Source organism: Pteropus vampyrus, unplaced genomic scaffold (genome assembly GCF_000151845.1).
Source record: "Pteropus vampyrus isolate Shadow unplaced genomic scaffold, Pvam_2.0 Scaffold1, whole genome shotgun sequence".
Taxonomy (NCBI): Eukaryota; Metazoa; Chordata; class Mammalia; order Chiroptera; family Pteropodidae; genus Pteropus; species Pteropus vampyrus.
In genome coordinates, this window is record NW_011888782.1 from 42,138,442 (window position 1) to 42,151,024 (window position 12,583).

Genomic DNA, 12,583 nt, shown 5'->3' on the forward strand with positions numbered 1-12,583 from the left:
ATATATATAAAATCATATCACAAAGGAATTATAAAAATTCAAGGAACGGGCTGTTTTTCAGCTTTGCAAGCCTCTAGAAAGCACAAAATTGTAATGGAAAAAGGAAATCAAACTACCCGCGACTTTTAAAGCAGTACTAGATATATCTCAGTGTGTAAACACCTCATCTCAGGCAGTGGTACCTAAACTGTGGTTTGATTTTATTATATCTCTTTTCTTCAATATCTTCCCAAAAGCTGCAGGATGTATCATGATTTTGAAATTAATTAAAATAAGTTGTTTTAGGAATTCTGTAATATCTTTTAACTTAATTATAAATACTTTAAGACTGTAGATTTAAAAGAATACTAGGCTAAAGAATCACCTGGGCAAGGTATTGGCCTTGCTAAAAATGCAGAATTTTATCCCTCTCTTTAGAAAATTTGCTTGAAAAAGTCTAAACTAGGACCCAAAATACTACCCTAATAGCAAAATCATAATCAGAAATCATGTTAAGAACAACAAAACTAAGCTGCTTATTAAAGCTAATATTCTTGTCTATAAAGAATAAATAAATTAGTGTTTCATATCTGTACTTTTAAGTGTATGTTTCACCTTACTTTTATGTGACTTCTATCCTCATTAGGGATTCTTACTTCTTGAAGAATCTGCTAAAAATATGCATACTAAACAGCCTTTTGAATAAAAGATACAATTACAAATCTTTTTGTTAGACTGAACAAATATCATTTAACATCCTAATAAAGAAATCATGCAAGAGTTGAAATTATGAGGTTGAAGGAAAAAGTATTAGCATGGGTAAAACATTAATGTCTGGCTGAGATACCTAGCCATAACATACAGTAAAGATGAATCTGTTTTGCTCCTTATCATCAGAAAAATTGCTAGCAATTAACAATGGGTCCTGCTGAATGACTAACTTCAGAATAGCAAAAACAAACAAACAAACAAACAAACAAACAATAAAAAAAGAAGCCTGGCTGTACCTGGTAGGTTAAGTTCTTCTAATTCAATCACTGAGCGATTGCTGCTGTAATAGCCCTTCATCAGCTTCTGGAGGTCTTCAGGTGTTCCTGGTTTTGGCTCTGATTTTGCAAGAATGTCAGTAATTTTCTTCTAAGACATGAGAAGAAAGGAAAATGGGAGGAAAGATTTTAGAATGGCATTTGGTTTAGGATAGGTTGATTCCTCTGGCATTTAAACTGCACATAGTTTTCGGTGACAGCAAACTATGAATGTGAATTCTAATAAATACACTTGAGAAAACTTAATAGATATTTCTTGGATAGTACTACTTTGAAAAATGAATGGATGATCTAAAAGACTCCTTGTAACTCTTAGTCTTGGACTTCAAGGAGAACTAACATTTTTGCAAGGAGTCTCCATAATAGGTAGGGTATTATTTTCTCCCGAAAGTCAAGAAATCTTGTTGCTGTGGAACTCCTCTTTAAGCTTTAGATGATTTGTATTTCTGGGAGAGGAGAATTTTGAGAACTTCTTGCCTAACCTAGTGTTGAGAGTACTGAGTCTCAGTTTGGATTTCTGGGATTAAAGTAAAAGCTACAGGAGTAATCTGAGCATAGGACCCACTGAAAAGGCAGACTTTTAGACCCTTAGTTCTGAAGTCTCGAGAGATAGAGTCTTGAAGTGGTCCTATGGAAACAGAATAGGAAATACTTTACAACATCTATTTTGATTTGGACTTATTTGAATAGCATTTACTGAATGCCTGCAGTGTACTAGGAACACACAAGCGTTCATTTAATTTTCATCATAAACTTCTCTTCTCATGTTTCACCAAAGATCCAGAAAGAACCACCCCCCACCCCCGCCAGCTTTTTTTTCCTCCTTCCACAATATCCTCATTTCTATGCCACTGCCAAGAATGGACAAAGTTCTGTCAAATGAATTAACTTTTAAAAATATGTCATTAGTGGGCACATTTTAGCATGACCTCAGCCAAGGCTAAGCTATCTAGCTAGAGTTCTGACCTTGAGCCACCAAGAACTTAACACTCCTAAAGGCCATTGCTGTACAAGCTATCAAAGAGAAGTTAAAGTTACTTCTTTAAGGACTTGCCAAACCTCAGCCAATTTGGCATCTCCCATCTTCCTTTTTGGCCATTTGCAAGCAAAGAAAACATATGTACACACACTCTGAGTTTTCTAAAAGCTTGCTGTTAAGTAATTGGTTTGAGTCCATCTTCTTTCCTCTAATCCCAATCATATTTCCTCTGCTGACTTCAGTGGTAGAACCCTGTTGGCAGGGAGAGAATTACACTGCTGTTTTCACAACTGTGGTGGAAGGTCAAAGCTAACCACACTTTCTCCAAGTCTGAGCCATAAGGAAGTTTGTATAGGAGCAAAAGAGTCTTCCATATGCTCAAAGGCAAGTATTAAAACGCAAGGGGAGCCTTTTGCTTTAGATTAGAGTTCCAAATGAGAGTCAGAAATGGCTTTATGTTACCTTCATCTGCTTATTATTTACTTTTTGTTAATATTCTAAGATAAAAGGTTTTAAAAATTGAAAAGGGTAAGAAAAGAAGGTTGGCAAATTTCTTTCCTTGGACAGAGCCAGAGGGGCCAGAAGGCAGGATAGGTCTGGGCCCCTTCTAGAATTAGAAACTCATTTCTGACTTCAAACCTGAAGTTTCTGACTTCAAAACTGAAAACACAGGGTGGATAAGAAAGATGTTTAGCGCTCTACAAAATTGAAATAGGAATCTGAAGGATTTATTTTTAGCTCCAACAGAAACACTTATTACAAGTGACCTCAGGAAAGTCACCAAACCTAACTGAATCTTACAATTTCTGCACCTCTAAATAATTGTCTCAGCAAAGTAATGAATGTAATGAAAATATGTAAGGCCACACCACTGTAAAATTATTAATATTACCTTTCTCCTCTTCCTGGTCTTGGTGACATCTTCTTTTGTTTCCTTTGATTGCGTCAAGAAACATTCTTTAGGCTATAAAAAAATACAAATAAGAAAACTTTCCTCTTAGCATGATGAGGTGTCAACTAACGGTATGAATTCCAAAGTACCTACTACCATTTGTGTAGTCTTCAGAATATCTTTGTAATATTCTATAGTCAGAGAGATGGGGGAACACCCACTGTAGGCTATTATGCAGACTGGAAAATCTTTGAACAAAGGTCAAAATGTATGAATGCAAAATGTATGAATGTGTGTTTGCGGTGGTGGTGCAGGGTCTTATAGACTGAAGACAGTAGCCAGGTTTGTAAAATACAGGAAGAAATAGATGCGATTAAAATTTGAATGTAATAAGAAAGTCTTTGGTGTTTTCTATGAACTAGCAATGGGTAAGCCTGTATTTCCAAGTCCCTGGTTTATTATTTTATTATCAATTTCTTTCCTTTCCTCAATAAGCATAGAAAATATGAAGTAGGATATATTTACTTAGATTTTTAAAAAACCAGCTGCACCAAATGCCCTATCTATAGTGACTACAAAAATGAATGTTTCTACTGATGGTCTAAGAAAAGTCTCAGCACTGTGGCACCCTGAGTAATCGATTTTGCCTATTGCCTTGATCCCTGAGTACCCTATACAGTTTAGTGCTATTTTTACCCTGAGTCCTTTTTTTAAATGTAGAAAAACAGGAAATTTGGACTAAGACCTTGATTTATAAAATAGAATGCCACGGATTCCATATTTATTAATCATAAGCAGGAATATAAAATGTTTCCTGCGCTGGATCTTTTTATGCAACATTGTCAAACAAGATGCCAAGTATGATATAAAATATAAGTGAAAATTTAGTCTTTCCTTGATTACGTTTCCATTCCAACTAGAGAGTACTCAGTTTAAGCTGGTAAGCTACTAACTAAAGCAATCTTGTCTCCACCGGCTCTGTTTAAAATGATTACACATGACGCTTTCTATTAAAGTTTGCAGACAGTCTGCAGATTAAGCATGCCTATGGCCTGAAGCCAGAGAGAGAAAAATAATGCTACATAATTTCTTTAAGACATGGGGCCAGGACCAGCAGTTTCTAGACTGTTTCAGTTACTAGAGAAGTAGATTCAAAAGGCTCAAGATTAAAGCAACATGGAATCTTGAAATTTTAGCTTCTTCTCAGTTAAAACAAAAAACCTGCAAAGAGCAATTGCATCATAGCTAAAGAAAAAAAGATGTTATGACCTCTCTTATTTAGAAAGTTAAGCTAGCTCGTGGATGCAGATACATGCCAATTTGATGCTGACACATGCCAATTAGAAACCGGGCCAAGGCCACTAATATGTCACAGAAGCTGCCAGATGTTCATAAGAGTCCAATTACAGACCAGGCCAACATTCATCTCATGCTCCTAAGGCAAAGACCTGGATATGATTAGCAGACCCCTCAAGGCGTACTGCAGTATCTTGTCAGCAGTATCAAGGTATCAAGGTTTTTGGGAAGCAGATGTAGAAACCTGTTATATTTTTAAATTTAGCAAATGGTGCGGGGGTGGGGTGGGGAGGCTCTTTAAGAGTATGTTTAATGTGCTGGGTTGTGTTTATGTTAGGTTTACAAAGCCAATTAATTCAAATATGACACAAATCTGGAAATGAGCTCAGTTATAAGGATTGGACCCTGGAAGAAAAATAAAAACGTAATTTTGAATCATACATAGGAAAAAAGGAACATGCTTGATGAACTGCTTTATTCAAGATATAGCATCAGGTTTAAATGTTAGATTCAAATTCTTAGATCATCCTAAAGAAAATGCGGTATAATATTTCTTTTCTGGGAACAGTCACCTTAGCTGGTTGAGGTAGGGTGCTAATGAAGAAGCCAAGTTTATGGGGTCAATTTCCATAGTAGTGAGATGGCTTTATGAGGAAATATAAATCCATAGTATTGAAAATTCCTATACTTAGCTGCCTTACAAATGCTGATGTTTACCTCAGAGAGACCAGGTAAAAAGATGTGAAAGACTCAGGCCAGGCCAACTAACCATTTCTGGAAACCAGTTTCAACAGTATATGTCTTTGACAGCTGACATTACTTTACATGAAATATAGTAAATTGTAAATATGTAGCCAAAATAAGTAGTTTAAGTATTTAGAAGAGATACTTCCCCAGAAACATGCAAAAAAAAAAAAAAATTAAGCTTTTAATTGAAGTAATTGGGGCATATTCTCAATTCCTTAAAGTGTCAAAAATTATATTCTGTAATAATGATTATTATGGTTAAACATGGCAAATCAACCTCAAAATGCCACTATATTGAAAATAAAGGAAATTGAAAAGGTATAAATCTGTAAGGACCAAGAAACAAGGAGAGAGGATAACAGTAGTAGAGAGATTTCAACAACTTCTTGGGCAATAGAAAGTAATTGAAATTGTATGAAAGTGATTTAGCAGAGAGAGAAAGCTAGCACCTGGGTTTCTGGAGAGGAGGAAGCTAATAATTAGTGAGTTTGACCTGTTGGGCTCTAAAAAGGTTCAGTAGTTGGAGGTATAAGGTACTACAGAGAGTAAAAGGTTTAAAAGAAAGAGATTGGTTTAAAGTTTATATTTAGAAAGATTAGCTTCCCTTGCACCTCCCACTGAGCTATATCTCCTGTCAGGCAGCCAAGCAACCCTCTTATTAAGGCTTCCTCTCATCTTGCTCTTTCTGGCAGCAGACTGGAGGTTAATTCTCTGGAGAGGAAAAGGCGACCAAGAAGTCTGGCACAGGGGAGGTATGGGAGAGGTTGAGGCTTACTTCTTTTTCCTGTTCCTATTTCAGGATGTCTCAAGCGAGGCTTATACTGCAAGCAGGAGACCACTGAATTCTTCTCTGGAAAAATGAAATGGCCTAAGAGAAATGCCACAAGAGTGGCATTTGTGAGTATCATACTAAAAATCAAGCTTGTTATCCTACCATGAAGGCCACTAATCAATAAGCCTGACTATGTACAGCAAGTTTCTAACAACGTTTTAATGTATCTCTCTTTAATATGAATAGAAAGCTAAAAGTTCATCAGACAGCTAAGGAAAGTCTCTAACAAAAAAGCAAATAAACAACAAAAAGAAAAAGAATCTGGAAGATAGAGAGACATTTCTTCAAAATGATAACAATTAATATTCTCAGAGAGATAAGAAGAATTTGCATCTATGAAACAAGAACATGATGCTATTAAAAAAGGGAACAATCAGAAAATATATAAACATTTAAACAAATAATTAAATTGGAATAAAAATGTAGGAGAAAGGCTTGAGGATAAAGTAGAGAAAATCTCCCAGAAAGATTTCAAAAATGGTAAGAAAAAAAGGGAAGAAAATTAGAGAATCAGCCCAAGAGATTCAACATTCCAATAAAAGGTATTACAGAAAAAGAGGTCGTGTAAAATAGTGGGGAAGGAGTTATCAGAGAAATAATAAAAGAAAAACTTTCCAGAACTGAGGGAAACTTTCTAGAACACGAGACTCCAACTTGAAATTTCATTAGGGGTAGAGTACAATACATAAGAAATATACCCACACCATGGAACATAACTGTGAAATTTCAGAACATTATGAACAAACAAAAGATTCTAAAAATTTCCAAAGAGAAAAAACGTTAACATACAAAATACAAAAAGTTATAAAAATAATGGTTTCAGACCTTGCAATAGCATTACTGAATTCTAGAATTCTGTGGAACAATACCTTCAAAATTAGGAGGAAAATTTATTTGCAAATTAGACTTTTATACCTAGCCAAACTATCAAACAAGTTAAGAGTAAAATAAAAACATTTTCAGATCTTAAAGGTCTCAAAAATTTTACTTTCTACCCACAGATACCGAAGGTTGTATCCCAGCAAAATAAAGGGCTAAACCAAGACAAAAGAAGACATGGGATTCAGCAAACAGGGAGACTAACCCAGGAGAGTGTTGAAGGGACAGTAAAGAAAAGTCTCAATTGTTCAGCAGGCCTAGAAAACAACCAGTTCAGAGTGGAATAGGAGTATGGAGGTCTGCAGGAAAAAGCAATAACTGATCTATTTGAGCATGTGGAAAATATTATTCATGGGCATGTGGAAGGAATGTTGGAGCATATGGGAACAATTAACAATAGGAACACAGCGAGCTAGGCAAATGAAGAAATGAGGTAATTATTAATGCCATGAAAATGAAGAGTTGTGTAAGAAAGAATGGATGATTATAGCTTCTCTTTTCCTCAGGATTGAACAGTATTTTCATGGTCATAATAATGAAATAGTGACAACTGTTTTAACCAAAATGTGATATTGTGTTGGCAGGCGATGTAGCAGCTGGAGAGGGATTAGGAGGTAGTGGGAGAGCTATGTCCTCGTATGCTACTTCAGGAAGTTAACATATCATGTCAGAAATTGATAAATCAAGAAATAGCAGCAGAAAGTATCATGTAGCAAATAAGAGAAACAATTAAAAGCTGAGGGTGATCGCCTCTGAGGAAAGACCTAGGGTAACAGCAGAGAAGGGGACTGCTGTTTTTTAATTAAAAACATTTAATAGCGTTTGGTTATTACTTTGATAAAGAAGATTTAAATTGTCATTTTATAACCAAAACAAGAATGTTCATGGTAAAAAGAAAAACAATTTACAAGTGGCTTTTTAGTTTCTTTTGGGATTGGTCAAAAGTTATTCAATACACACCTACTGAAATGTTTAAAATTAAAAGGCTGATAACTCCAAATGCTGATACTCATACAATCATGGTGGGAATGCAAAAAAGGTACAATCGTTTCGGAAAATAGTCTAACAGTTTTTATAAACCTAAACATGACTCAATAATTCTTCTCCCAGGTATTTACTCAAGAGAAATAAAAATATATGTTCACAAAAAGACTTGCATAAGAATGTTCATGGCAGGCTTATTCATAGTAGCCCCAAACAGGAAATAGCCCCAGGTATTTATCATAGAAGATAGATAAACAAACTGGTATTTTCATGTAATTGAATATTAGTGTTATAAACTGAATTGTGCTCCCACCCCCAATTCATATGTTGAACTCTTAAACCCCTATGTGACTGTATTTATAGACAGGACCTTCAAAGAGGTAATTATGGTTAGATGAGGTCATAAGGGTGGGGTTCTGATCCTACAGGACTGGTGTCTTTATATAAGGAGGAAGAGACATCAGGGATGCGCACACACAGAGGAAAGACCTTTCTCCAAGCCAAGGAGACAGGCCTCAGGAGAAACCAAACCAAACACCTTGATCTTGGACTTCACGCCTCCAGTGAAGAGGCTCACATGGTGAGGGACTGAGGCCTGCCAACAAGGAAGTTGATCTCCCTAGCCCCAGCCCACAACTTGACTGGCACCCAATGAGAGTTGTAGAGACAGAGACAGAACTAAGCCATACCTGTGAGATAACAGCGACTATGAGGTAAAGAATTTATGTTTTAAGCTACTAACTTTTGGGGCAATTTGTTATAAGACAACAGATTAATATAAACAGGAAGAGAATTGAGACACCAGCATGGAAAGGAAGAAAGCAAATCAGAGAGTGGATAGGACATATTCCTCTTATCTCTTAAAACTGTGGAGAGAAATCTTGAAGATAAAGAGTGAGAGACGTATGAAATGATCAATGTTCAAATAAGGAAAGAGTAAGAAAATATAACAGTAGAGAAAGGTGAGTAAGGAGGGAAAGGGATAAGTACTCTTGCTGAAGTTTCCTTTAAGATCTAAGGAGATAGCCAAAGGCTAGTTTAACAAAAAAAGCAGCACAGTGTGGTCTCTTGAAGGGGAGGATGGGTTATGGAACCACTGAAAGGCTGCTGACATCATGAAGGCATCAATGAAAAGTCATGAAATCCCTCATAACGGATTATATTCCTTCAGGGACCATGACAACAAAGTCACCAGGGCTGGCTCTGAAATGACTGATGTTGAGGAGGGAAGAGGGTGATGCAATCTCTAGGAGTAGGGGAATTCATCATTTACTTTGGAAGCAATATCTGGAAAAAAAAGAACTGTTGGCAAATCTTTATACTCACATTATTAAGGAGGCCAAGGATGATTATTTAGATGTGAAATGGTTGCTAGAAATGATGTAGCTGCATGGGTAAAAAACTTTTATAAAGTTATAAATCTGCTGCTTGAAATACTGGCCAAATGGGAGGTGTGGACTCAGTAATGGAAATGTGAGGCCAGCTATGGCACAGGAAAGAACTCTAACTTGACAGATACTCTCACCTGGTGAAATTAAAGCCTAAACGTATATTACAGCTGGCAGCATAATGCCAGGCAGTTCCTATGCGAGCATAAAACAAAACAAATAACAAAGAACAGCAAAGTGATTAAAATAATTTAAAAAAAATTAAAAATTCAAAGGTAGCATAAAATATCTTTTTTTTTTGATCCAGGGAAAAAATGTAATTACTATTAAAAAGCAAATACCCAGTCATATCAACTAAATGAGTCAAATGCCTAGCAGTAAACACAAAGGAAACCCTGGCCCCCAAGGCGCTTATGAAATAGTTGGAGACCATGCTCTATGTGTGTAAATAACTAGAACAGTCAAGAAAGGACAGTGTGCCTGATAAGAAGGTTGTTCTTGGGGTGGTGAGATGAGGTCCAGAAGGAGAGGAGCAGCTGGAGAGAGAATGGGGAAGACACAGAGGAGCCAGGGGGACTGTGTGGGCAGCCAGGGAGGAAGATAAGAGACCCCGGATCTGACTGTCAAGGTGGGGAAACCTTTCGAAGAGAAGGGCAGAGGTGGTACACTGGGTCACCAGGGTCCAAGAGACCTTTGCAGGCAGCAGTGTCAGGGAGCCGATGGCTCACAAGCTGGGACACAAAGGGTTGAGATGGAAAGAGTGGTGAGAAAATTAGAATACTGCTATAGTTATCCATTCCTTCTTTTCACAAATAACAAGTGACAATTCAGGGCAAGATTCTGTGCTAGGTGTTGTGGAGATGCAGATAAACTCTGTTCCTCGAGGTGTACAGACTGGTAGGGAGACCAGGGAGCTAGCCAGATAACACTCATAGGAGGCAGAATGGCATAGGAGAGCCCCTTGTGAATTCTCTGGCCAGGGAAATGAGGAGAGGCTTAGAGGAAGCGGGTAGGACATTTTGTCTACCTAGGACTTGAATTCTTTAAAGCAATTTGGTAGTGAAAGAAATTAGAGCAAAAGGAAGGCGGTTAAAATGGTCCATAAAATATTAAGCTTTTGTAATTTTTTTTCTTAGCAGAAAATAGCAATGGTATGTTACCAAAAAAGCACATGAGGACATGGTGAATCTAATTTTCCCAAATTGAAAGAAGAAAGACAGGTGAAAAAGGAAGTGGAAGCAGCAGCATCCTCAGCACCTGGCTAATAGCCACCCAAGTGGGCCATGACACCGAAACCCACCTCCAAGCCTCAGGTAATTTGTCAAGTGGGGTACCCCGTACTTCACAGGGCAGCTGTGAAGATTATGTGAGTCACTATGCCTTGCACTGTGCCTGTGGTAAGTGCTCAATAAATGGCCTTTATTACTGTTGAAATTTGGGTGGCTGAAAGATAGGCGAATGCTCACAGAAATGAAGAATGTATTTAACTTTTTCCTCTCCCATTTCTCCCTTTTCTTCTGATGGTTCTCTGCCCTTTATTTAACATGATGGTTGTGGGAAAAGAAGGGCCAAGGAGGAAGGAGCTAAAAACAGGAAATTTAGCGATGCAGATGGCTCTACCAATGAAAAGACAGAAAAGATGCAGGCTTGGGCAAGTTTATTAATGCAAACCTCTTTCACTAATGAGTGCAGAAAACCCGAGTAGCAAGCAAGAAAAATATCAAGGGAGAAAGAAAGAAAAAAGAAAGCCAATGGGGTACAAAGAATATTTGGAAACAAGTTCTGCAGGTAGGCACTGATTAGATGCAAAGGCCAAAGAAGGCATAATTATGGTGTGGTTGGTGGGATAAATTAAGGTACAATTAAACCCCACCTTGGTGAAGTAAATTGAAAAGCGAAGGACATTAACTTGTAGATCTTAGAAACCATGGTTAAATCTCACACTGATAGAGGGCTTTTGAGCAAAATAGTTAATGGCTGGAGAGAAAACCAAGATGATTATATATAAAATATGTATACCTTTCTGCTTTCCTCTTCCCACAAAGAAAAAACAACAAACAAAAAAGACAAACTACATTTCATTATAACAATTAACACTTCAATGCTTATTCTTATTGGCAACCATTGTTGAAAGTACAACAAGTATTAATTGTTTAGTACTCACTGCAACTTTGTGAGGAAAATACAATTACTATCACCAATGAGGAGACTGAGGCACAGAAGGTTTAAGTTGCCTAAGGTCTCACGGTTTGTAGGTAACCAATGTGCCACACTGCTTCCCACAATTACCCTGGTCGTGAACTTTGGATAGAGTCACCCTGTGCAATGAGTTTAGGGCCACTTACAATATGACCACAAATCATATTACAAAGATGATAACTTTGGACTGACAATAGATAGTTCTTTAAAAATCACACATGGTTACCAGTCAGGTTTGAAGAACACATAATGTGAAAAAGCTGCAAACAGATGTGAGTGAACAGTAGGAAGATTAAAAAGGAAATAAAAAGCCATAGGTCCAGGAAACAAAGTTTACCAAATGGCCACTTGTGGTACTATGAAGGCAGCAAATCCTGTGATAATTCATACGATGGACCATAATGCTGGGTAGCATGAGGCCCTGGGGGCCCGTTGGCAGCACAGCATGGCACTGTAATCATGCATTGGTGAGCGGGGGGTAATCTTTCATATCTTTATGAAATTTGTCTCCTTTAAAGAACTGTACATAGAAGAATAAGACTGAATATTTGGTGAAAATGTGACACAAAGATCTGAGATACCATTATTGTAAAATATATTTATATTGTGAAAAAAAATATTAGGGGAAAAAAAGATCTTGCTTGTTTATAATTAATGAAGCAATGGTAGAGAAGGTAAAAGTTTCCCAGAACTCCAACCAACAACTGATGTTAGGCACAGGGATACTGTAGAGGGTGCAAGTGGCTGATTGCAGAATCCAACAGTGACTGGTCACCTGTTTGGTTTTCTTTGACAGTGCAGGAACTGGAGCTGTCTTCTGCTGCATCATTTCTGTGTTTCCTCCTCCTTCACCATCTGATGCATCTAGAAAATATAAAGTTTAAAAATTAGAAAAGTTTTCTCTCTCTCTCTCTCTCTCTCTCTCCCCCGCCCCCCCCTCCTTCCTTCTCATTGCTAGCATGATCTTTTGGGTACGTGCCACCTGTCTAGAATGCTCTATCCTTTGATTTAGTAATTCCACCTCTAAGAAGCTGAATTTAAGGAAGGGATCCAAAATGAAGATAGAGATTTCAGGACCAAGATGGCAGTCTTATTAACAAAACTGCAAAACTGAAGATTATTCAGATGCCTAACATTTGAGAGTGTTTAATTATGGAACATTCATACTGATTTTACAGATATTAAACTCTTCATTTTCAGATAAGAAAGCTGCTGCTTAAGAGAGTGAAGTAATCTACCCCAGGGCACACACCTGGGAACCCAGATTTGAGTACCAAGTCTTCCTCACAAGGGACGCTATCTGCACTGAGAACCATCAAGCTCTTGACCTGGGTGCTGACCCCAGGGGAAATGTTAAAGAGA

At 37.4% G+C, this 12,583-nt stretch overlaps 1 protein-coding gene across 3 annotated transcripts in view; it reads right to left on the reverse strand.

The window, feature by feature from the left end:
- CMSS1 (cms1 ribosomal small subunit homolog (yeast)) overlaps positions 1-12,583 on the reverse strand; it is a 343,642-nt gene that overhangs the window by 19,371 nt on the left and 311,688 nt on the right. For all 3 annotated transcript variants that reach the window (XM_011354490.2, XM_011354498.2, XM_023527531.1), the window contains 2 exons: positions 2,897-2,968; positions 987-1,116 (listed from right to left, as the gene is read on the reverse strand). In XM_011354490.2, coding sequence (XP_011352792.1) covers positions 987-1,116; positions 2,897-2,968 — 202 coding nt within the window. The remainder of the gene's footprint in view (positions 1-986; positions 1,117-2,896; positions 2,969-12,583) is intronic.